The 26,968-nt window shown below is 42.0% G+C and overlaps 2 protein-coding genes and 1 long non-coding RNA gene across 6 annotated transcripts in view; 1 reads left to right on the top strand and 2 right to left on the bottom strand.

Moving 5' to 3' along the window:
- The window catches only part of NTN1 (netrin 1), a 135,629-nt gene extending 129,859 nt beyond the window's left edge, over nucleotides 1-5,770 (top strand). For 3 of the 4 annotated variants that reach the window (XM_083487571.1, XM_083487570.1, XM_083487572.1), the window contains one exon: nucleotides 355-1,720. In XM_083487571.1, the coding sequence (XP_083343697.1) occupies nucleotides 355-683 (329 nt within the window). In that variant the 3' untranslated portion in view covers nucleotides 684-1,720. Of the gene's footprint in view, nucleotides 1-354; nucleotides 3,534-5,670 lie in introns of those variants that run through there. The other variant, XR_014522121.1, reaches the window with a different exon arrangement.
- Nucleotides 1-26,968, bottom strand: part of LOC310699633 — a 116,262-nt gene that overhangs the window by 17,701 nt on the left and 71,593 nt on the right. The window lies entirely within an intron of this gene.
- STX8 (syntaxin 8) overlaps nucleotides 7,873-26,968 on the bottom strand; it is a 76,924-nt gene continuing 57,828 nt past the window's right edge. The window contains exon 8 of the mRNA XM_083487714.1: nucleotides 7,873-8,767. Within this exon, the coding sequence (XP_083343840.1) occupies nucleotides 8,700-8,767 (68 nt within the window). The 3' untranslated portion in view covers nucleotides 7,873-8,699. The remainder of the gene's footprint in view (nucleotides 8,768-26,968) is intronic.

The raw sequence follows: 26,968 nt of genomic DNA, 5'->3' as shown, positions 1-26,968 counted from the left end.
AAAATACTGAATACTCGATCCCATTTAAAATATATACATAATGGGTCAATTTCCAAAGAGAAGGCATTGTAAGGGAATCTGCTACATATCACACTTTTTCTAGGTAACATAATGCAGTTGGGCAGTTACATCCCCGGCATCCCTCTATTAAATCAGTTACCCCATAAAGGACAGTAAGAACATTTCTATCATGTAACTTACAAGTCTGTCATTTACAGCAATGTGATGTCCTTCATGCATATTTCTGGATTGCTCTTGGTTAACCACTGCTGTTCAAGCAACATTTGCTTTGTCCTTGAGGGGAGAATTGGGGTGTTAAATTGATTGTCCCTGTTCTTGGCTTTCTGTTCTCAGCTGTCCAGATCCACATCCTGAAAGCAGATAAGGCTGGAGAATGGTGGAAGTTCACAGTCAACATCATCTCTGTGTACAAGCAAGGGACAAACCGGATACGGCGCGGTGACCAGTTCCTTTGGATACGCTCCAAGGACATTGCCTGCAAGTGCCCGAAAATCAAACCCATGAAGAAATACTTGTTGCTGGGCCACGACGAGGATTCCCCTGACCAGAATGGCATTGTGGCAGACAAAAGCAGCCTTGTTATACAGTGGAGGGACACATGGGCTAGGCGACTGAGGAAGTTCCAGCAGCGGGAAAAGAAGGGGAAGTGCAAGAAAGCCTAGGGGGAGAGAACTGGAGATGGGAAGAGAGACTGAACATACTGCTTTGCGTAGGACTTGAAGCAGACGCGAATGGGATTAGGGTCACTGGCAAGAAGCTCACTTTGCATTATGTGTGACGGGGTGGGGGACAAAGAAGGGGTTAATAACTTCTGTGAGACATGCCAATTATGTACCTCACAATACAGAAAAAACACAAAATGTAGTGAGAAGTGACAAGTTTAGAGAAGGACAGCCACGCGAGACCCTACTCACCATAGTAACAAATGTTAGGCCAGTTACTAGTTCCCATCATCCCCTTTGACTTTCCTTCTCTCTTTATTTCTGTCTAATCAGAAGAATGACCAACTGCCTTAAGTTCTCTAACATCAACTAGTCTTAAACTCTAGGCACAGAAAGGACTCAACCTGTTACTGAAGCAAATATAAAGAGAGATGTTGAAGTTGCACAGAAATTGCCCTTTGAATACATCTCCTCCAAAGGAGATTAAATAATGTTCTTATTGGTTGGAAAGATGGAGCATATGGATCATGGCTTGAAACCAATTTCTGGGGCTACAATCAAATGAACAGCAAACAAGCAGCCTGAGTAGCTCATCCATTATCTGTCATGCAGCATTTAATGGACTGGGTCACCTTTTTATAAGAATCTAATCAAAGTTCACAGAGATATAAGCTACTTACCCTGCAGACAAGGCAGTCAGTAGAGGGGTATGCTTTCTTGAAAATGCAGCCCCAGACTAAGGTCTTATTGCCTGACTTTAAAAGGCACTCTGCTAAGGAAAGAAAGCTGACAGCTATGAAGCATTGATGGAGCAATTGAAATAATAATTACTTAATAGCAATATCTGAAAACATGACCACCACCGATCTAATGGGTAATCTAAAGAATTAGTCAAATATAAATGACTCGGATTTTTAGGAGTTGTCCTTGCACTGCTGCTTTTGTGAATATAGCCCTACCCTGAGACCACTGGATTATTATTATTATTTTTAAATGCATTCACTAGGAAATGAAATAAACTCTGTCTATAATTTTAAGTAGTAATAACTTCTTTAGACACCCACTAGACTATCAATACTCATTCCAAAAGCAGAAAGCAAAAGTTACCATTGATAGATTCAAACTGACTCTACACACACACACACACACACACACACACACACACACACCACTTTTGTGCCTCTCCACAGCAATGGTTATTAATATAAGATCCATTCAGTGCTTCCTCTTTTACCAGGAGGGTTGCTGAGCTGCAGACAGTCCTATGTGCTGGCTCTGTCTGCAGGGAATGAATTGACCAAGATGGGTACCATACCTGCTCCAGGGAAGACCAAGTGGGAAAAGACACAAAAGAACAAAAGTGTTGCTAATGCTTACATGGAGCAAGGAGTGTCACTTCGGACAAGGAAACTCATGTTTGTAAGAACCCAAAATGTATGTTTTGCAGCCAATAACATACCTAGAATAAAGGGGATGCCCTCTCAAACACTCCCACAGCAGCTCTCTACGCTTTCCTTGCCCTAACTTCAATTTGAAGCAGATTTTTGTTCCACTCATGCAAATCTCCCATCAGCCCTAACTTGCAAACTAGGACTGTCTAGGCAGGCGGTTCACGCGTGAGCTCAGGGACGCCTGCTCTGCAAAATACAAACTTCCCCAAGATGTTTCCTATTAGGAAATATGGAAACATCCTTTTAATGACATTTTCCAGTGGTTTTGCCTTGTTTTATAGCAATTGACAATATTTATATAATGACATAAACTACCATAAAACAAACTGTAGCACAAATAGGTGTAAAGTGGCCAGATGCCGGGGAAGCGGAGAATAGGGGGGACAGGAGTTAGGATCCCTGGCTGAAGGCAGGGGGCGGGAACGAAGTGCTCTGACTCAACTGCTCTGCACACTGTTGAGAGTTTCTGGGCTCCCACTTCTTTATATGAACCTAGTTGCTGAAAAAGAAATATGCAGAACATTCTCACAGCTGAGGTACATTTATCAGTGTTGTTCATACTGACTCTCACTTTAGATTCAGAGGGAATTAGTTTACCTACTAAAATAGAAGACAAAAAAGAGCCAAGCCAACAACTGAAGCAAAAAGTGCTTGTCGCCATGTCCTGTTTCAGCCACACACTGCCCTGATCTACTCATACTGTGAAGTTAAGTAGCATAATATAGATCACGGGGTTCTATATTTTAGAGTGACACCCTCCATAAAATACTCCCTGAATGTAGAAAAGTAGCACAGCAGGAAGAGCTAGAACCGTCCTGACATGCTAGTTTGTTTCCCCTTTTTTTTTTTTTAACTTGCAGGGAATTTTGCATGCCGGGCAGCATTCAAAATGGTTATTTTCTCACCCACAAGTAGTACAATCCATTTTATCACCTCCAGATTCTACCGCCTAATTCTGCTGCATGACAGAACCAAAGTAAGTAACTCCAGAAAAGCTGCATCTTATTAGGGCATTGGTTTTCAAACTTCCTATCTTCATGATACCTGTTCTACACTGATTTGTCCGCTGAGGAACTGTGCAGTCTGTTGTTGTGCAATGTCTGCCATGATCGTGGGGCCTACCTGAGAGACGCTCCCCAGAGCCCACCCAACATTCTACTCAGTCTGCCGAGCGAAGAGGATCTGCTCATCAGGAGAAACCCTGAATAACCTTCTAAGGAACTCTAGGATTCCTAGGACCACAGTTTGAAAACCATTGCTCAAAACTCTTCAAATGCCATCAGCTTTCTTGTATTAGCAACATGTCGAAGTGTACTGTATTGAAAGAGTGGCCTGTAAAATCTTAGCACTGATAGAGACTCTGAATGCAGGCCCACCAGTGATAAACATCAGTGGTGAGGTAGGTACTCCTGTATGGAACATTCATTTTTTAAGTAGTAATTGGGTTTAAAGCTGAACTGAAACCCTCTGTTTAGCTTCACTTTTGCTACTGTTGAATTTTTTTTTTATTCATGCTTTCAAACGTCCCTCTCAAAATTTCATCTATTTTTCATATAGAACCTAGACACTAAAGAAAACAGAGAGCCTGGTTTTTATTTTAAAATCAATGGAACGCAGGGGTTTTACAAGTCACACAGCCTGGGTAAAACAGGGTATAAAGATACTCTGCCTAGGCTGTAACTTAGGTTCAAACTCTTCTCTGAGCTGTGCCCTGTGGGGTAGCTCAGTGACTGCATATTTTCTGTGTGTCCTAAAGGTAACAGGGAGGGGGAGGGGGGCTTTTGTCTGAGTTCTCATTAGTGTTCCAGCATTGAACAGAAAACAATTTGATTTTCATATAACGTGCTTAGTAGTCTGACGAAAGATTTATCCTAGACTGAAAATTCAGAACGAAAAATCAAAGCTCCTAAAAAAAGACCCTTCTCTTTGACACAAACCTCTCCTTCCCCGCTTTCCATATGGAATTCTCTGGCTACAATACAGATCTTGGTGTGATGTCGTTTCCCCTTGACAGTTCTGTTCTGCATCTTAACTACACAGCAGCACATATATATTCCTGTGAGCATTCAGGAGCCAGTTCTATGTTTGGTTTTGGGAATTAGTACTGATAACCACTAAATGATTCCTCAAAACAATGTTTACAAGCAGATACCCTCACCGTGTGCCCAATCCCCTATAGGACAGCTGGAAAATGGCCTGCGCTTCCATAGTGGACACCGATATCCGAGAAAGCTGTAAAGGCGAATGGAGACACTAAGATAGCAAAAGGTAGCCAAGGGGAGGGGGCTTATAGAGAAAACCAAGAATGCTGACTGTATAGTACAAAATGTAAAATAGGCTAGAACTCAGAAATTGTATATTAACCATAAATGTAATATTTTAGATTACTTTATCCTCATCCCAAATTAGGAATAAGAGCCTTTTCCTTGTCATCTATATTGGCAGGCTTAAGGGTTTGTTTTGCACATCCCACATTTAAAAAATATACCTATCTAGGTGTACTGCAATGGGCATATAGGAGAGTCAGAGAGACTTTCAGCTTCCATCAGTAAACTAAGAAATAAAAGGAGTTATATTGGGGGGGGGGTTGGCTTACATTCTAGAACCCCTCTCTCTCTTTTCTCTAAAACAGAAATACAGCAACACAGCCTCGGCATACTTGGGGCTACTTATTTGGTGGTGCTTCAAATCTTCCTACACCATCAAATGTGCTCAGGAGGTAGTATATGGTCAGAATTGTGTCTTACATTTAGGGTTGTCCTTTTTATTCGGAGGCTAACACTCAGTTAGGCAACCTTTCATAACAGAGAAGGTCAATAATCCTTTCCTGTTGGTTTCACAGCCAAAATTTAAGGGACTAGAACTCGGCAAGAGCAGCCCAGCAAAGGTGGTGGTTAAGGAAGCAGAGTGGCAAGCCGTAGTTTCCTAAACTTTCGCTCAGAAAGTAAGGACAATGCACACTTAAAATCTAAAGAACTAATTCTTTTTTTGCAGTTGAGAAAATAAGTAAAACTACCACCAAATTTAGTATTTAAATGAATCTCAAAAAAAGGAAGTTGATGCCTTGCACCTGCTCTAGGAGTGCCACACAGCAGCGGATTGTCAAGACTACATTCAAGGTCTTCTTGAGAAACATTCCAAGCTCTACATTGACAGGGTAAAAGGGCAACACAAACCATTCTGAGAAGCAGCTGAAATGCCAAAACAATCACCACTCATGAGTAGCATTGAACAATGGCTTCCTCCCCATTTTATGTTTTGTTTTAGCTGGTTCATTGTATGCTCATTCCCTTGATCATCTTACCTTTTCCCTATTACACAGGGGAAAAAATCAGCTGTGTTTTGATTATTCCTGTTAATATCATGAATTGTAAATGTTGTTTAGTTATGACTATTACATATAGTTTTGGGGCAATGTTTCTTTACAATGCATACTAATATATTATGGTTATATATATGAATATATTTAATGACATGTGGGGGGAAAGTTGTGGATTTTCTTATTCCCCCTCCCTCCGTTTTCTTTTATTTGTTAGATGGGCTGACAACTGAACCAGAAGCAGCATGTAACTGTGCAGGATCCATTTGATAGGACTAAATCCAGACATCTGTCAAATAAACTCTTGTAAACTTCTACTCACCTTATGCCAGTCTCTTCTGTTGAAACAGGATGAACAAGTTGGGCTAATTGCCATCAACTTAGCTTTGAAAGGGGATTAGGCAAATTCATGGATGATATAAGGCTATCGAATGCTGCTAATCGGGATGGCTGATCCTGATTAACTCCAGGATCAGAGGCAGTCTACCCCTAAATACCAGAGCTGTGGGAAACAAGTGAGAGTTAATTATTGTGCTCATATTCTGCTTGTAGGCGTCTCTTAAGCATCTGACTGGTCACGGTGAAAATCAAGACGCTGGATAGGATGGGCTTTTGGTATGATCCGAAAGACTCTTACATACTTAGCAGTGTGATTCTGTGAGCTTCGGGGAATACAATATCTTCCTCTGAAAATAAGCAAGTATTTCTTACAACTCTTCCCTCTAAGGTTTCGAAAAGTAATGAAAAACAGCAACAATACTAGATCAGAAGTGGAGAATCAAGCAAGCACATCAGCATAAGCTGTTTTTATGTGTACTGAATTTTGCTTCTGCTGTAACTACAGCCTTTGTGAAGTTCTGAAGTGAATGCATTTTTCTTTCACCTTCAAAACACCCTTAATGTTGAGAAAGCCAATTATTCTGCATATATTTGAACCAAGGAAGGAAGTACACTGGACACCAGCATTCTCAAGCAGAAATAATTGGGTATTGTTACTCATTATCACAGATAATAAGTATGTTCTGCTCTTGAAAAGGTGGTCCCACTGGGAAGCTTGGAAATACTGCTAGGTTTTTCCAGTGGCAACACCAACCTGCAACTGTTGTTGCTCCATGGATTAATTGGAGCTAGAACTTATCTTGACTAAGTCCTTTACTACCAAGGAACCATGAGCAACTCCTCTCCAAAATCTGAAGTTAGGGATAGGCTTCCTGCTCAAAAGATGACACTTTCATGCACCATTTTAGAAATGAAACACTAGATTTCCATACCAGCTCTTCTGGAAGCCATGGGGGAGTACCAGCCACACCAAAGGTAATGGAAGAAGCACCCAAGTCTGGTGATGTCTCTTGCTCTTTCCTCCATCTAATCAGTACCACACAGTTCTACCAACTTGGGTTCCAATACAGATCTGGCTGAATGCTTCTCTTTCTAGAAAAGCTGCTTTACTTACTTTTTGGCTTTCATTTCTTTATTACAACTTAGAAAGGGGGATGGTGGGGGGAGAACAATCTATGGAAAAAACCACTTTCAGCCAGCCCCCAGGTTCAAAAGATAACCTCCAGTAATAAGCAACACAAATGTTTGAATAATCTTCGGTGGAAAGTGGTGCTGTTACTTTCCAGAAGAACGCAAACAGAATCCATAGTTTTGCTGACCATGTCTCACCAGATTCAGCCATGTTTATGCGATCACTGCATGACTGTGCATGATAATTCTTCTTTGCATTCTTTGCTTGCTCTGTGATAAGAGCGTTGCAAGCAGAAAGTCCAAGGTTCAACCCCTAACCTCTCCAGGTAGGACTGACAATGTCGCCTGCCTGGAGAGCTGCTGCCAATACTGAACCAGATAGAACAATAGTTTGACTTAGTAGAAGGCAGCTTCCTATGTTCCCATGTTGTTTTTGGCTATTGTAAGGGAACATCCATATGGTGGGCAGCTCTAGAACCAACCACCTCTATGGAGTCTTAAACAAAAGGGCTATTGATTGCACATGCACCCATCTCCTTCCAGTGGATCATGCAGTGGTTATCTTTTTGATCTAGGATCTCTCACCTTTGCAGTATACCACCCATTCCCAACAGTGGATTAGAGGTTCACTATTTACTGTAGCATGGCCAAAACAACATGCTCTGGAGACTGAAGTATTGATTATAAAAGGATTTGCACAGCTGCTTCCTGCACTGTCTTGGATGTGGGCACACACGTCTTAATGCAGCTTTCTTTAAAAATCTACTGTTCTCATAGAAACATTTCCCAAAATTCATGCAGTCAACAAATATCAGAGCTTAGGTGGGTTGACAGCCAGAGGCAGTCTTTAAAGTTCTTTAGATTTCAAACTTCCCTGACCCACAGGAAAACAAAACAAAGAAAAGAAAAGAAGGGCAGAAAATGAAATAATGATGTGCCCAAAGAGTAATACAGAAATTAAGTGTTTTATTCCGTCTTGTTATTGTAGTAAATTGATTAATCAAGTTGGCACATATGTAGCAAAATAATGATTTCTGGAGGTGAGCAAACATTAAATAGCGACTTTTTGTATTGCTACTCTCAACTATTTTAATTTTTCATCTAAAATATAGATTTTGGAGCTTCAGGTAATCATGTTTCTTCCCTGCTATTAATGTAGTTAGGAGGAAAACTACACAGCACAGCATAATGTGTTAGTGTTTGCATTTTAGGATAGAAATATCATCTGATTTTCCAAACAATACCAATTTGCTCCTGTCTATATAAATGTAACAGCAGTAACTGTTCTGTTTCAAGCCAAAGATTATCCAGGATTTATGTGCATCTGAAAGGTTTGTGCAAATATCCATGTGCAACAGAACATGGATCAGAGCAGCAGTTTGCCTGAATACCACCAGATCCACTGCCCTGACATTCAAAACCAAGATGTATTAATTTCAGCTTCAAAGATAATGTTAGAATGAAAACTCCAATATCTTAGCTTGGCATTCTAGAGATTAACTGTAGATCCCACCTAGCAGAGACAGGTGGAATTGGAATTAATTGCATTTATGCTTTGATGTTTGTTAGGAGATTCGCCTCCTACCAGTAACATTCTCAAAAATATCAAGTCCTACTGGATAGAGATTTTTGCAAAATGAATTTCTCCACCAGCCGTGCTTCTGCCAGTGCACTGAGAACGAGTCAAATACAGCCAAGTCCACAGAAAGTGTCAGTAATGAGATTGAATTTTCCTTGCCTCAGAGTGCTATGGCTCCAAAGTAATAGCTCCATTGGTTATTTTGTGGGCCACACAGCAACGACGACTATCGCAATCAGCAGTAGTACGATCACCACCATCATCCCTGAAAGGAATCAAAACAAAACCTAATTATCTCTGTAATTATTATAAATCTCAAATACAAAATTAAAGTTTCTAGAAGAATAACTTCACATCATAAAATAGTTCTTCCCATGTAGAAAAAAGTTTCTTCCCGTGTAGCTGCCGTAATACAAGAAGCGGCATTTGTAGATTCTGCACAAGTGCCGCTCACTCAGCCCTAGTTTGAAATGGGAACAAAGCTCATCTCCACTAATGAAGGCAATATGATTGTAAATTACATTAGAAGCTTAAAAGAGATTTGCACATGAAAAATGCCATATGAACATTTTCAGTAATTAGCAAAACACAAATGAGTTCTGGAACTTAACTTCTGATCTCAAATAACTCGATCATCTGAGCCACTACTATTCTCATCCCACCTCCCTGATGGCTAATTTTACAAAGAGATGCTGTTTAACCAAGAAGGTAGGCGGTTCGGGCCCATCCAGGGACGGCTATGGGCAGGGTGTCTGCGTTGCAGGGGGTTGCACTAGATGACCCTCAAGGTCCCTTCCAACTCTATAGTTCTATGACCCCAACAAGGCTACTTTTATGTTTAGCTGGTGTTCCGGTCCAATTGGGAAGTCTTAGCTTTAAAAGAAAACTAAAAATATTTGGAGATGTGATGGCCATTTTGTATGCCACCCTTCACTATCCTTGTGCCCTACAGATGGACTACAACTCCCATCAGCACCAGGCAGCAGAGCCAGATGAGACTGGGGCTGATGAAAGTTGTAATCCAAAACATCTGGACTGCATCAGGATGGTGAAGGCTGTCCTGTGCCATATGTAACTTGGTTCTTTATTGCACTACTTATGCTGAAAGATAGGATGTACATTTCTCTGCGACGTAGCTAAAGGCACAGTCTTTGCACAAGAGGAGGAAAACAATGAATATTTATACTTCAGTTGTCTGCTATGTTTCTCTGTGCCTTTTAAAAATCCTATACATTTTCATTGCTAGATTCTATGTGTTAATTTAAAATCAGTAGTCAAAAGATACAAGATTCTTAGAGAATGAAAGCAGATCAAGATCATAGATAGAAATTTGTGATACATAATATTTCTAGGGAAACTCCCTCAAACAGCCTGAGAGGTAGAATTGTTAAAATATAAAAGGAAGATGAAAAGGAAGGGGGGCTGAGATTGAAATCTGGAGGGAAAGCCAGACTAGTATAGCTGGATGGAAAAGAACAAATTTGAGATCTATGCCTCAAAAAAGGGAAGTAGTTACTTTCATGATGACTGAAATTAGGCCTCCAAAGAAAATATGCAAAATCGTGCATGGCAAATGTAAACAGAAATGTACCCCTGAAATGAGTCACTCGGGTCTGTTTTACTCACTCACATACATTACAGAAGGACTGCACAATGATGGGCACTGTCTCCTGCCTTGCAGGGCTTCCAAGTGCCAGAGTCTTGCCAAGTTAGTGAGCAGTTCTCTTGGTGCTTTCTCAACACCTTGGGAATGGGTGATAAAGATGCCCAGGCAAGTTGCTCTTGCTATGCAAAATGTCACCAGTTTTTGAGAGCAAAGATTGGCTGCAACCAGAGAACTGCCGTTCCATGTTATTCTTTTTCATTTTCCTGTTGAAGCTCCAATTAATTAACAGAGTGTCCAGACATCAGAGAACAAACTGTAAGACACAGAGAGCCAATATGGCCCTGCAGATGTTTTGGAGCTCCCAGCAGCCCCAGCCACAAAAGCTCATGGTCAGGGATGATGGAGTTGCAGTCTAAAACATCTGGGAAGCACCAGTTTAGCAATACTGAACTAGAAGATGAATGCATAAATCTAACCGAAACCAGTCTGCTGTTGCTGTTAAAGAGACACTTCCCCCATGCACTCCCCCTTTCCCTTTCTGACATTTTCCTGTTGGGTAAGTGATCACTTTTGCAGTCACTTAAGTCAATATTCCACACCATCAAAGTAGCTTATTTGTAAATACCCTCAGCTGCCTCTCTAGGGAATTGGTCTTGTATTACTTTGTGGCAGCCTGGCTCTTTCACCTGAGTGATGTGTCAGTGTAAACATTTCAAGTGTACACGTGGCCTCCTGCACCAAGGAAACTGACACATTATTACTTTTGTCCTCCTTTTTAAATGTTACAGCTTGGGAAACAATGTTAACTCTTTCGTCCGCTTTTGTTATCAAGAGCAGGCTTAGGTGAGTGGTTGCTGAAGACTCAGAAAGTCGCATCCAATGGTGAGGGTCTGTATGTAAGCTTATTGGATTGGCTGTTAGCCCAATTCCCAAATCTCAAGGAAGGAACACGTTTTTCCTTATTCAATTGTCTCCAAAAGACCCCCCCCCCCAGAAGTCAGTCATATTCAAACCATAGCTGTCAACGTTTCCCATTTTTTAAGTGAAATTCCCTTATTCCGAATAGGATTCCTCGCAAGAAAAGGAAAAAGTTGACAGCTTTGATTCAAACCAGCCAACATTCTCTTCCAAATTTCCCTTTACAATTCCCACTAGGCTTATGTGACAGAGGTTCCCAGTAGGTCACTTACACTTTACACATGGGGCACTGAGGCTGAGAAATAGCAACCTTGAAAAACTATCCAGGAAGCCTGAGAAAATGTATAAATACAGTGGTGCCTCGCAAGACGAAATTAATCCGTTCCGCGAGTCTCTTCGTCTTGCGGTTTTTTCGTCTTGCGAAGCACGGCTATTAGCGGCTTAGCGGCTATTAACGGCTTAGCGGCTATTAACGGCTTAGCGGCTTTAAGAAAAAGGAAACAAACTCGCAAGAACTCGCAAGATGTTTCGTCTTGCGAAGCAAGCCCATAGGGAAATTCGTCTTGTGGAACGACTCAAAAAACAGAAAACTCTTTCGTCTTGTGCGTTTTTCGTCTTGCGAGGCATTCGTCTTGCGAGGTACCACTGTACCTAGGCTTCCTAGAACAAGTTTGGCACCAAACAGAGAGTCAAATCTGTGATAAAAAAAACACATCCCTTTGCACCATTCAATTTCAGAAGTTGGAAGTTGAAAAGATGTGATTACTGGTATATAAATGGTAAATGTGATGCACAGATGGACAATAGCCCCAGACATGATGATAACATACTGAAAAAAATCCATTTTAAAAAAGGCAGGTTTAATGGAACTGCTTGATTACTGACCAAATTATGGAAACCTAGTAGCAATATTTCATTAAAGGATCTTTACCACAAGAACTAAATAAAATAGTAAATGCTTATTTATAAGTCACATTTTTTAATGTAAATATCTGGATTGTTCTGGAAAGTAGCACTGCTACAAAATCCCACCTAACATACAGGGCTTTGTCAAAATTAACACACCATGCAAGGCATAAGTGAAGTTAATGTTTCTCTAGATTAAGTTGGAAGATAAAACCTATTTGTGTAAGCTACCGATACATTTTCTGTGTCTCCTGTGGATGCCAGTGTGAACTAAAAATGAAATTTGCAACACAGTTGTCAACTAACAAGCGCCGAGTCAGAGACAGACGCTCTTGCTACAATTCTGCCTGCCATTAGCTAAACAAAGGCAGATGTTGTGCAACACTGCTTTTTAATTCATTTCTCTTTTTAGCAATTTTATGTTTCTGAACCATATAAAATTATAATGTGGGGTTTCAATTAACGACTGGGCCTGAGCACCTCCATAAAAATCTCAAGAACCTATATGACAGGTAGGTAAAAAACCCCTGGACAGTTGACTATGGGGTGTGGCGCTCATCTCGCTTCAGGCCAAGGGAGCCGGCTTTCCAGGTCATGTGGCCAGACAGCTTTCTGGGTCATGTGGCCAGCATGACTAAACCGCTTCTGGCGCAATGGAACACCATGATGGAAGCCAGAGCACATGGAAATGCCATTTACCTCCCCGCCACAGCAGTACCTATTTATCTACTTGCACTGGTGTGCTTTCGAACTGCGAGACTGGCAGAAGCTGGGACAAAGCAAGGGGAGCTCACCCTGTTGTGTGTATTCGAACCACTGACCTTCTGATCAGCAAGCCCAAGAGGCTCACTGGTTTAGACCACAGTGCCACCCACTCCCTAACCTGCATGAATTACCAGTTCTGGTCTAAATTTCTAGTGTCACATAAGTGCAATATGTTGCTCAGGTCTGAAGTGCAACTTGTCTTCCATTTTTATCCATATTTTAACTGATTTAAAATGCTTTAAGTGATTTATAATACTTTGATAAAATAGCTGCAGTTTCCAACTCAGGCTGTATTGTAAACAACAGTTCTTAGTGCTAAATCAACGCCTGTGCACATTTTAAAACTGTCATTCTTCTAGGCACTGTAGACATCCCAAGTGCAAGACAGAGTCTGCCCAGAAGGATTACAACCTGCACCTTTGATTTAATAACATCTTCCTCCAAGGCCCCCATTAACTTTATTGTATGAACCGTTGACCCCAACAGCTCCTCCAAGATCAAATAAGGCAAGCTGCATCCTTTAATCACGGAAACACCTGAGACTGTTTTATGCATTTATTTATGATCACCATTCCAGTATGAAAGATTTAAAATGATTAAAGATATAATCACTCTACAGGAATGCCAATCAGAAATAAATGTGTGCAGATACAACAGTTTCAAAATCTTCACAGCCCAATCCAACAGTTGGTAAGAAACTCTCTTTTCTTTTTCACCGAGACTGGCTGGCAAAGTAATGAGAAGAAGAGAAAATAAAAAGCAGAAGTCCATGAGAATTCCTGCATGTCAAACTCAGTCAGAAAAAGTGTGTAGTGAGTTTTCAGTCCAAAATGTTTATTGTCTCTATGATGAAATAATCCCTAGAGTTTATGGTCCCAAACCACATGCATAACCCAACTGAATGAGAGGAAATGAGATAAGTGTTTCCCCTCATCTATCATTGTTAGACCTCCATTTCTGGTTCCATCATATATATATATAATCTGTTGCTACTTTTCTAAAAGAGAAATCAATGCCAGATAATATGCATCGCTATTTCCAAGTGGAATTTCAAAGACGGCCTATTTTCTTTCCAGAAAGAAGAGTTGCTTCAAACCCTCCATTTAGAGCAAACCTTTCCAATCAGAGGATTGCTTGCTTTGAGCATATTTTGAAACATTTCCATTTCATGTAGCGGTCCAGTCAAAAGATATTACTTTGTCTCTCTATGGTATTTCCACTCATACCTCTACCCTTACAAACACTCAGGTGTGTTCATAACTACTACTTGATAGAGCCCTGTTAGTTTGAAAATAGAATGAAACTAAACAAGAGACAACAGACATGATTCAGTGACAAACATATAAATAAAAAGCATAAGCAAAAAAATTACTCACAGGATACAAACTGCCTCTGTGTAGCGTTGTGGGAAAAGAATAATTTCAAATGCCTATAGCTCACAGTCTGTAGCTCAAAAACATAAGGAGCTCCCACTGCTGGCTATGAAATGGGGGAAGCTGTGAGCAAATAAGGATATTAGTGGACCAAAAGTGTAATCTCAAGAGCCTCTGTTTATAATATTTGAGAACAGTCCTTGTGGACTCGAGATGAGCAAATGTTGTTTCCATCTTCAAAAGATTCCAGCTAAACATTGGGAAGAGTCTCTTGGAAGGTGGTGGACTCTCCTTCCTTGGAGGTTTTTAAGCAGAGGTTGAATGGTCATCAGTCATGGATGCTTTAGTTGAGATTCCTACATTGCACGGGGTTAGACTAGAGGATCCTCAGGGATCCCTTCCAACTCTACAATTCTAAGACAATCTCATTTCCTCCTTGGCCACCCCTCACAGAGGAATGAAGAGGAGGAAGTGTGCCTTTTGACAGTGATGGCAGGCAAAGGGCTGCAGCAAGAGGAAGCACATGAAGGCCTGATGGCTGGCCTGCTCATTTGCTCAGCCAGACTCCCCGCTAGGACCCTGGACTTTCCTCAGCTTGTTGCTTGTGCATGTGAATGAGCAAACAAGCAAGCAGGTGGGTGGTGGCAGTGACAGGGGAGCAGGGAAAGACCACTTGGGCCACTCAGCTACCTGCTCGTTTGCTCACTGCGACGATTTTCTCACTCTTTCCACCTGCTCTCATTGTGCTGCAGTTCACATGGCCGCCAAGAGGCAAACTGCTGCAGCATGATTACCTTTTTCTTACAAACACGTTCTATAGTAAGATAAGACAATAACTAAAGAGATGCACAGTTTGGTTACCTCCCTACCCTCAATAATGCAGAAGCATGCTGAGATAGCAGCCAGGAAGCACTGAGACGCAAGTGCTGCTTGTATTAGCTAGCACCCTCACACTGGGACTGTACCATGATTTTGCCGTCATGAAAGCCCTTTCCTGAGCCACAACAATTGCTCAAATTGGAACAGTGAGTACCTCCAGTTGTGAGTTCAGCAACAGCCACTTGAGCATGCTCTCAACCAAGCTACTGCAACCTGATCTCTATTCCCCCCCACACCAACCAAAAAACCACCCACCCATAAATGTGGCATAAACTGTGGGTTAAACCACAGAGCCTAGGGCTTGCCGATCAGAAGTTCAGCAGTTCGAATCCCCACGATGGGGTGAGCTCCCATTGTTCGGTCCCAGCTCCTGCCAACCTAGCAGTTCTAAAGCACGCAGTGCAAGAAGATAAATAGGTACTGCTCTGGCGGGAAGGTAAACGGTGTTTCTGTGCGCTGCTCTGGTTTGCCAGAAGTGGCTTAGTCATGCTGCCCACATAACCCGGAAGTTGTACGCTGGCTCCCTCAGCCAATAAAGCGACATGAGCGACGCAACCCCAGAGTCGTCCGCGACTGGACCTAATGGTCAGGGGTCCCTTAACCTTTTACAGAATAGACAATTTCTCTAGAATTATTGTCTTCTTCCTGCACAACATACGAGCAGGCAGGTAGACATTCCAGCAAAAGAAAAAGTGAGACCTGACTCAGGCGACTACATCAGCACAACAAAAAGAAAGGATATTTTGGGAGAAATACACTGGCTGGGGTTTTTTCCCCATGTTAATGCAAAAAAGGTCTATACTCAAATAGAAGGGTATATTGAAAATATTAGATCCTTATGGGCCTTGTGGTCCCTGGAATACTTCTGCATTCTTGATCACAGTATGACAATGAAAGTGATTTCTCTTTAATGCATTCAGTTATTGGAAGACTAAAAATATCCCCTAGGCCTGGTACTGCTCTGTTCTCTTTTATCAAGACACATCTTCATCCTAATATGTTGCATTTCAAAGACAGCAATAAACATTTCAGTATGGGTTACCCAGTCCCCAGGCTCATATTCTCTATTTCCATCATAGCTCTGTTATCACAAATGAAAAACCCTTAGCTCCACTGCCATCATAAATCAGTTTTTGAGAAATTAAGCATGAAAAATTCCAGCTACATAATTTTTCATCTTGAAGAGAACAAACCTATGAAGCAAACAGATTTTTGTGTGATGGATTAATGCACACATCCCATGGGAAATGCAGATATTAAATAATATATTAAGAATTCCACTAATACACACACTTTGAGTTTATGCTCTGCCTGATAATACATATTCACTCTTCAAGACAGAAGCTAAGGTATTATACAAAGCAAGAGAACACAAGTGCATCATCTAACCTTCAGTATTTATGTTCCTAAATCCTCATTTAAGCAACTCAAGCCGTCCTATAGCTAGGAGGATATACATTTCTTTTCCAGTCCTGAGACTGTTGGTGAACCCTTGTCCATCAGTTCCGACACAAGCCTAATGCAAGAGAGGCAAGAGACTCCAGCATCTCTGACTGAATACTTGGCAATGAGAATCAAACAGACTGGGATGCATTCCCCTCCACCCTCAAAGCACACAAGTGAGATTTTGCTGAAGTATCCAAACTGATTTGTTTCATGCAACATTCCTTCACTTTTCATTTCATCAGGGCTGAAAGAATGCGCAGATCATGCCAACTTGGCTTCAAGAGCCATAGAGCTCAATCTAGCCAATATGAGCTCGCACCTTATCTTTATTAAGTTTTAATTGCATCAGACATTGCTGGCATGTTGTCCTCATACCATAAAACAAAAAATGGGGTCCCTCTGTCACCCCTTCCCAGCTCACATCACGAGTATGATCTCACACCTCTCTGACTCATTTTACAGGTAGATGACTTAAGACCAAATATATCCTACTCTGTGTCGCACCCCTGCAGCCCTACTGGAGAACCACCAACACATGCCTAACTTTCTAAAGTGAAGCCCCATTAGCACCTTTTGCTGTGCTTCTCTTCAAGGCTCATTGCTGAAACAAGCCTCCTGTGACCTGTTACTAGATCATCAATCCATGTCAAGGAATCACTGATCTATAAACTGGGTAACAATGCAATTTAGAGACATCTGGGACTCCAAGAACACACCACAATTTTATTAGAAAAAAGGGATACAAATGATACACTCAGCCACAGTTGCTTGCGTCATTCCTTTAAGCTTGCAAATTTGATCGCAGTTGCCTAACAGCTTGTAACAGCTGTTACAAGTCTACTGCCAGAATTGCTCCATGCTCATGTTGCACACCTGAGTGGAGTGTCTTGAAATAATTCACCTTAAATTGGTTTCCAGAATACCTAAGTAACTCAAACCAGTGCTAGTTCTGTATATTATGATGTGGCCCAGGGTGCACCATCCTGTAATGTTCCTGGAAACTGGGATGATTTTTAAGCATTTAAGTTCTATGTAAAGTTTTCAGACATCGTGATTATGTGCAGTCTAATAAATCTGCTGAAGATATTAACACTTCTTGGGCTGTTTTTCGCATGAAAATGTAGGAATTATTTCACCATTTGATGGCAAATACAATGCTTCTAACCATGATTCTAAACTTAAATGAACAGCACAAACCTAAAGCACAGCATTGTACAATAGTTATAGAGTAGCATATATTTGGTTTACCTGTAAAATGAGTCCTGTGGGTATGTGTATCTCCTACATACACAGGTAGGCATTTTTACATGCAGTGAGTTGGACTTTCGTGAGACATGATCAATTACCACCTAAAGGTCACTCAGCTTGCTGGTAACTCTCCACAGTGGTTATGCAGATGTTTAAAAAGTTAAACAAGAGTATCTCCCAGTTAATTTCCCCCAAGAGAAAACCCTGATGTACTTATCCATACTCTTCCTGCAAATCCATCAGCCTTGGAACATGGCAAACACTTCCCCCCAGATCAGAGAATAGTTATTAACATGTTGTCTCTTGAAATTTGCTGTAAGGCCCATTACTGCACTTAAATGAAGGGTGTTTTTCAAGCTCTCTTTCTCACTTAACCTACCAGTAAACATGGGAAACCATTAGTTCAAGCTGCCACAATTAACTCTCAGCTTTCCCTTCAAAGGCTTGAAGAGTCTGAAGCTACTTATCATGCAAACAGCCTAGGAGCCTCTTTCTCCTTGTGAGGCAACAGGAGGGGAAAACTACTGAGTTAAGTAGATTATTGGGGAAGGAGTCACACTCAGCTGCCCTATGAGATGATTAGACCCTGGGAAATGCAGACTCCAAATCTCCTGCTCCTGACAGTGAACATTCATCAACTGCATTTGGATAATCTGCTATCAAGAACCTTTACAGAAGCTTCCAATGCTCTTCTACCAATGGTATGGCAGGTGGAAAGGAACACACTTATTTGTTCAAAAGAAAGCTTCATCGCTAGCTGCTGCAAAAACAGCCTTTTCCAAAATGCAGATGCATCTCTGGCTAAATCACTCTAATGGATCATGCCCACTAAAGACACACATACATGCCCTGGCCAGGAATGGGTGCTTAGAAAAAACTCTGCGGCTGTCTTGACACCAAGTTACACTGCCTGATTTAACCAGTTCTTTCCTCCTTATAATTCAGTCTTGAACATTATCAGCCACAAACTGGAGCCCAAATATTCTCCTCCCTTTCCTGATTTTGTAATTTTCAGCAGTCCTCAGTAACTTTGGTTATCAAATTCAGTTAAGAGAGAAAATAAGGGAAGAGTGTTGCCCCTTTCCTCTCAGCCTACTTCCTTCCTTACACACACTTTTCTCTTTGGTGTGTTAAGCGTGCATGAGAATTACCTGTGGCTGAATAACTGATGAGCCTCTTTATAGGTTTACATGCACAGAAGGAAGCTTGAAGCATAGCATGATGTGAAAATAGCCCACTACTCATGTGCTATTCAGCAGAAACTGTTTTACAGGAAGAGTTCAACAAAATGAAAGGAGATTATCCATGAGAAAGTAGATAGGAACAGAAAGTGTTCAGATAAAGTTACTGAGAGGAAACCTAAACAACCAAGCCTAAGCTACTTCCTCAGTCCTTTGGTGCAAACTGCTAAGGACAAGCGCTGCAGTGAGTCCAAAAGGGGAGCCTTGCCTGATCAACAACAAAAGAAAACCAAAAGGCTTCCACAAGTAGATCATATAGTTGTTATAAAACAGCCACAAGAGTGCAAACTGATTATTTAAACTTGCAATTGAACTTTCCATACCTCATTCATTCACTGACATCCACTCATGGGTTATCCCCTTTTTGCAGATATAGAGAAAGAGGGCCAAGAGGTAGTGACTTGCCGAAGGGCTTCCGGTGTCCAACATTTAATCCACTGAACCACCTTGTTCATTGATGTTGAAAGAGCTTATGAGGGGAAGGGATTTAAACACAGTGAGATGTAAGCAACCAAACCCTAAAGTAGGAAGCTGCTATTACTCGTACAATTTAAGCAAAGCTATATTGCCAATCTCAGTTCTGCACTGAAAAATCTTCAGATATTTAAAGAAGGATTTGCTCTGCTCTGCAGTAACTGAGGACAGAAAGATGCTCATATGGATTCAACAAGAATGGATGGAAGAAATATGTAGAACATGTATGTATTAAAACTTTGAAAAACATTAGACGTAGTAGTAGTAGTAGTAATGAACCCCAAGGTCCCAAGTCATACTCTAATACCTATAAAGCAGCCCCTCTCAACCCTTGACTACAACTGCCATCATTCCTGATCACTGGTCCTGCTAGCTAGGAATGATGGGAATTGTAGTCCAACAACATCTGGGGACCCAAGGTTGAGGGAGGCTGCTATAAAGTATAAGGGATTTTGTTTTGGGCACTCACCCTTAGTTTTAACTAGGGTTGCCTCAGTTAATCAGAAGTCTGACTGTTTCTCTCCCCCAAATTTTTTTAACTGCAACTCATTCCAAATGCAACTCATTGTGGAAACTGCATGGCAGCAAATTAAACCTATGAATTCACCTCATAAACCAGAATCCAAAATGACTGTATGTTAATTCGAATCTCTGCCTAATCCTGTTGTTTTCTCCCTGCTCTACAAATGGCAATAAGTTCTAGAAAATGTTAATCCATGTGCAAATATTTTTCTCTTTTCCTGTGTGCACAAGTATCGGCAGAGAGAGTGAAGGGCTACAGCAACTCAGCTTGAGAGTAAACTTAGAAACTCCAGCCCCCGATGTTCTATTTTTAATATTGCTATGAAAGAACAAAATTTCTCAATACGAACGCCTCCACTAAATGCCTCCCTCTCTTTGGAAAAAGAAATATACAGAGTAGGAAACTCTCCTTAAGATCCAAACACGTGGAATACTTTAATATGGCATGTGTTTATTGAGATACCTGTGACCTAGCCATGCAGGACTTCATAAATAACCACCATGAATTGTTCTTAAAAAGCAAGCATGTAACCAGTGGAATTTTTAAATATGCAGGTAGTGTCTCAGACCTCATCATACAAGTAAAGTTTTGCATAAGTTAAGCTTCCAGGCATGTTCACACAAAGCATATTAAACAAATCAAATTCTTAAGATTATTCCAGTATGAGTGATGACCCCCCCCCCCAGCACCAGGAAGATCTTACCTTCCAATAAGAGTTGCAGCAGCTAATATTGAGTGTAAGTGGAAAAAGCACCCATGGCCACTAGCGACATTTCTAGGTTAGGTATCTGATCTTTTGGGACACGGGTGGCGCTGTGGGTTAAACCACAGTGCCTAGGACTTGCTGATCGAATGGTCGGTGGTTCGAATCCCCGCGCGACGGGGTGAGCTCCCGTCGTTCGGTCCCAGCTCCTGCCTACCTAGCAGTTCGAAAGCACCCCAAAGTGCAAGTAGATAAATAGGGAGCGCTCTCCAGCGGGAAGGTAAATGGCGTTTCCGTGTGCTGCGCTGGCACTGGCTTGCCAGAGCAGCTTCGTCATGCTGGCCACGTGACCCGGAAGTGTCTTCGGACGGCGCCGGCTCCCGGCCTGTTGAGCGAGATGAACGTGCAACCCTAGAGTCGGACACGACTGGCCCGTACGGGCAGGGGTACCTTTACCTTTACCTTTACCTGATCTTTTAAGTGAATATGAATGGAAGGAAGCACTGCATCTTCAGTCTTGTCTGCCTTCTGCTTAAAGTCTATTCCACGTTATCTAACCACAAGAGCTTTTAGACGCTGATTCACAAGTGGATCTCCACTCCCCAAAACAGCAACAACAATGGTGGGGAAAGAGACTGAACAGCTGTTAATAATACCCTCTTATACCCGTCAGAAAGGAAGCAGAATCACACCAGAAGGATGCTACTTACTGTCAAATGGGATCAGCAGGTATAGTAGCAACAGCTGAGATTGTCCACTACAAGCAGAGAAGTCTCTGGGCTTCAATCTGGCCTAAAGCCAGAATGAAACAGATTTAAAACTATCAGTCTCATGCAGGAATGCACAGAGTTAGACACTATCGTTGTGCCTCGTGAATGCCAAGTTTCTTCTCAGTTGCTTTTCTAGCAGAGACATTACCCCTACCTTGAGGGTAGCCAACCTGGTCCCTCTAGATGTTATGGACTGCAACTCATCAACCACAGACAGCATTGCCAATGATGCAGGGTGGTCAGAACATCTGGAGGGGAACACAGCAGCTGCTCCTGACCTACCTCATCCAATCATATTCACAGCCTATGCGATAGAGGATAGAGAGTCCTTCAAGTGCCTATCCAGGCCACCTCACTATTCACCTGTTCGACTTCTCTCCCCTGAACACAGTCACAACTACCAAGACCTCTGATGAACTGAGAGGCAAGATATGGTCACTTCTATAGGCATTAATTCTCATGCAAATGAATAGAAAGGGCTGGCCTTATGGCTTATCTAAAACCATAACCAGGAGTTTAGGCTTTTCCTGGAAATGGAAGGCCAGCCATTAAGCTTTGGACAACACTCTCAAAGTGCTAGGATTTCTCCTGTGAAAAACCAAAATAACAATGAATCTTTTTTGTTAATCATTAAAGTATTAAAAATAAATCTGACTCGTCTAGAAGGGAACATCATAGGTTATAAATTGTATACCTGGACTCATTAATATCTGGGTATGAAACCCCAGATATAGTCCCACATACAGAAATGGACCCAGTGTTGACTCCTTGAGGAAAAGTGTTTGCCCTTTGTGGTTTAGCCTCTGACCTTCCTTAAGGCTAAACAATCATCCGCTGGAAAGTGTTACAAAACCTCTTCTACCTCCCACTGGCTTTTTATTTATACACACACACGCACACATATATAAAGGTTGGTTACTCTCCAGTTCCTAAGAAAGACTCCCTCCAGCTCCTCTCGCTTTCTCTTGGGGTTGTGGGCTCACTTCTCCGAACAAGAGGATGACCTCCAGCAACATGGGGCCTGCACTTGCTACTGTCTTCAGTTTGGCAACCCAACACAAAGGCAGTGGGCCTGGTATATACAATTTTGGGGCCAAGCTCCCTATTCACAGAAACAGGCTCCCCAAGAGACAAAGCCTGCAAGATTCTTAATTAAGTCTAAGTGAAAGACGGCCTAACCACATCCTGCTCACATCTTCTGAGTACCTTCATTCTGGACTTCAAACAGCCACAGAACACTGCCCATCAAGCACGCCAAGGCATTCACAGCCAGCAACAAACAATTCCCCCCCCCCTTAAAATATAGAAAGCCTAGTCTTCAGCACTGCCTCTTCAGCCTGCTCTCTTTTGCTGCTGATTTTAGACATGTCTCTGGTTTGTAAAACAGGAAACAAAGGGACTTCTTGTGTGTCAGAAGCCCTCCAGAGGGTCTGCATTTCATTCCTCCCTCTCCAGGCAGTGTCTGGAGAGCTCTTTAGCCCATTTCGTCTCATTAACATTTCCATGAAGGATCAAAGAATATATTAAAAAAATATCTAAGTATTAAGTACAATTCCTGCTAGGGAAGCCGCATAAACAGATACGTTTAAGAAACCTGTGCAAATTCCTTTGCCTGACCCATTTCTTTATTAGATAATTGTCTCTTCACAAGAACAACAACAGCTTTTCTTTCCATTGAGCTGCCCTTTCTACAAATCCTGTGAAAATCTTGATAAATACATTCCATTGAACACCCCCCTCCCCAAAACCAGCAAACAATTTCTGTTTTCCAAGCTTCGCTGTGATAATGTCCCTTGCAAACAGAAACCAATTATTCCCTGGCAGTAAGTCACCCGCAGTATGAATTGCTGTAATTTTGCCCCTTTTAGCAGCTGCTCAGGGTGGGCTGAGAGGTGGCTGTGGTAATGAAGCACGGATGAATACTAAAGAAGCACTGAGGCATGGCATCCTGTGGAGCAGCAGTGTTTAATTTTTCCTAAAGTATTTTCTTGCTCCAGGAAGCAAATCAATGAGATTTATGTGTCAGAAAGGGAGCTTTCTACTGTATATTTGCATTCACAATCCCAACTAGAATACGAATTTCTATGCACCTGCCTAGCTTGTAAAAAACTTTCACCTTATGTTTTAAAAGTGCTAACACAGCCCTCCCCCTCCCTCTCCACAATTCTTTGCTTTCTCATTAGAAATGCCCAGCAACATCCGCCAGACAAAGGCACTGCAAACAAAGTGTATGGAAAGGAGTGAGAAGGGGGGAAATTAGGGAAAACAAAAAAAGAAAAGAAAAGAAAGACGTGCAGAGGAATTCCTTTTTTCACTGATCTGTGGAATACATTAATATCCCAAACTGTTGGCACAGACTCGAACGCTCAAATGGGTGACAATGCAAGCAATGACTCTGAGTCTGGGATCTTCAAATAAACCTCCGCTGCTGTCATGGCCACCGGGAAAGAGGCTGAGGGCAATATTCGCTGACCTTCATTTCGTTGTTTCACCAGACCTAACTGCTGGACCTTTGTTTGCCTGTTACTAGGAGTTCCTTTTTCAAAAATGTCAGCATTTCCTAGACGATACAAGAGCCAGTTTATTAGGTAAATAAACCCACCCTAAAGCAGTCTCTCCTGCTCCACGGTGAGAATCCACGGAGAGCAGAGACAAGGAGCAAATCTGAACCCTCGAAATGAAGGGAGAGAGAGACCGCAGAACTTTGGAGCGCATTTCAAAGCAAAATATGAAAAGGCCATCAAATGTTATATTGAGCCATCAAGGAATACGACTGGGAAGACTGAAAACTGCAACAGAGAAGACCTTTCGAGTAACCAGGGATTTGTGTGGCTTATGGCACTTTCCATGAAACACATATGCACCACAGAAGTCTCTGGCCCAGACTCCGCAGACCAGGATGAATGCAGGGAAATGATAGGTGTCCCTCATTTCCAAATATTACAGTCCCATGTACATCTACAGGACAGGCATCACAGATCCACACTGTCACTCACCACTTTGGCAATCAATTACTTTGCAGTTGTATTTCTTTGGTGAAAGCGGGGGAGGGGGGCATTTATTCCACCCTTCCTTCTTTTTGAGGACTCCAAAGGGAGGATAGAGTTACTGAACACCATCTACAGCAGCAATGAGACAGTGAAATCCACCACACAACACCGTGGATTCAGATGCTTTCCTCAAGATTGGCCTCCTCATTTATTTGAAAAAATGGTCAATGCATCGGCCCCAGATCATAGCCCAACAGTAGGGCTGCAGTTGCACAATGAAGAGCAAACATGAGCTGGTCCCTCTCCTCTACTACACAAACAGGCCCTGAGCAGGAACGGCCAACTGCGCAAACTATTGGTTTATGTGACTGTCCCGCCATTTTCTTGAGGTTCAGAAATGCTACAGATCAGCCTAGCATGTAATCAGGCACTCATGAGGAAGGGCCAGTTCACATCGCAGATGGTTTCATGTGGTGGAGGGAATGATGTTTGCACTGCTCCTAATGGATCTCTCAGTTTTGTTTCAGGTATGAAAATAAAGAAGGAGAGGGGGAAAGGAAAAGCAGCAACAGCATCAGACTGGCTGGTTGGATATGCGAAATCTTTCAGGTGGAACAGGGTATGTTAACCAAGGTATCTTTAACCAAGAAAAAGCACCCTGGATGTCCTTGCTTTTAGGAATGAAATACTATGAATCCTTATCATCTCTATTTTGGAGGCTGACGTGCACCTTAAGATTGCCCTTATAAGTGGGGAAAGTCTTTATCCTGGAGCTTTCCACCATCCTTCCATTATCTGCACCCTATATTTCTGCTGCCTAGCATCTGCTTTTGAAATACCCGTCTTTATGGTGAAGTGAATTAAAGAGCTTCAGAAAAATGCATGCAGAATCAGGAAAGCGGGCCACATATGATTTTCACCCAGCTCCCAAAAAACAAAACAAACTAAGTCATGATCTCAACAGAACCTCAGCACGATAGCCAATTGTATTTTTTTCTCTGTTTTTAAAGGAAAATTAAACAACCACCTAAAATCACAGGGAAGCCTCCACCGACTTGCAGGATGTGCTATAAAATAAACAGCAGGCGTCAAATTCTGATTATCACATTTCTGCACTTTTTCCAGAAATATCAAGCAGTGATTTAACTCCTGGACACGTATCCTTGGAAACCAAACTATAAGCAGCTGCCCCTGGATGTTCACACAATGCCAGGTTTCCCCTCTTTGTATTCAAATATAACTAATTACTTGGCCTTTGAAATGATAGATGGTTGAGGGGGCGTCCCGGGGACGCACCCCAGCCCTCCAATGGCAGAGCCAGATTGCCGGGTCTAGCAACAGCTGCTCCAAATCCCCCACGAGGTGAGAGCAGGCACCAGAGAGGCTCTATTTGAACAGCTGCATATGCAAATGTAATTAACTAGGTGTTGCTGGCCTCTTCCGCTCACCCAGCCTGCATAGGCATGCTAGACTCCCCTTACCCATTTCTTTAAGGTGAAAGGCTGGGGGGGACAGGACACAACAGTATTTTCTCACTAGACATGCCAAATCCTCTTCTGAGTTTAAAGAAAGAGTAAATAACAAGGATATAATTATGAGTATCAGATCCAAACTGCCTACCAGAGTAGCTCACAATCCTGTGTCTTATCACTCTAAATTTTTAGATTTCTGCTCTTGGAAGCCTAACGAGACAAAATATTAACTAAGCTCGGGGTTTATTTTTCTTTGGGGAGACTGTGGGAGTTGGAAGGATTTTAGTGTCCAGACTATTTCTTTCTGAATGCTTTCACCATGGACTTCTGCCAAGTGACAAAGAGGTTGCTCAGTGATTAAAGCATTGGGATAGAATTCCAGAGATACAGGTTTAATGATAGCCATGCCATGGGGCTGTTTGGGTGACCTTGGCAAGTCAAGCAACTTATCGTTTACTCCACTTCACCAGAGGAGAATGGGAAAAGGAGAGAGTGCATCTGATGGTGGTGGGAGGCAAGCATATTAGGATCTGTGATGCTCTTGACAAGATATAAAGAGGAAAGAAATATGTATGAAACGATGCTGTCTTGTGAGCGTCCACTGCTGCTTAGGGTCTTGAACTCTGCAAATCATAGCATGCTGGGCACAATTATTTGAGCTTCTGATTAACATGCTACAGCAGTTGAAGTCCTCAAAAAGCACAAACATTTTGACAGGCATAAGGGGATGATATATGAGAGCAGCAGTCCCAGAGTCTGCATCTGAAATAAATGACAGCTCAGCAGTTACAGGGCCCCAAGTGCAGCCAAAGGCCACTGTTGGTCACCATCCAGACAAGTTATCTCTATGTCTCAGGGCCAAATTAGACTGATCTTAACTTCATGAATGAAATTAATGCATATTTTTATTATGTAAATAGCAGCTGAAATAAGAAACCACCTCCCATCTTACAAGAAGAAGTTACTATGTTTTTATGCCCCTTCTCCAAACTTGGTCCATTGTTCTGCTATCGGTATGAGGTGTCACACACACTTCATGGAATAAGATCTGCCAACATCACAAACCAAATGGTAGTAACATCGTGGAAAGTGATTCCAAATACCCAGATATCTGGGCTTAGGGAACATGAAAAGGAGCAAAGAGAAAAATGG

Source organism: Podarcis liolepis (assembly GCF_965112155.1).
Source record: "Podarcis liolepis genome assembly, chromosome: 2".
NCBI lineage: Eukaryota > Metazoa > Chordata > Lepidosauria > Squamata > Lacertidae > Podarcis > Podarcis liolepis.
This window is presented reverse-complemented; position numbering and strand designations above follow the sequence as displayed.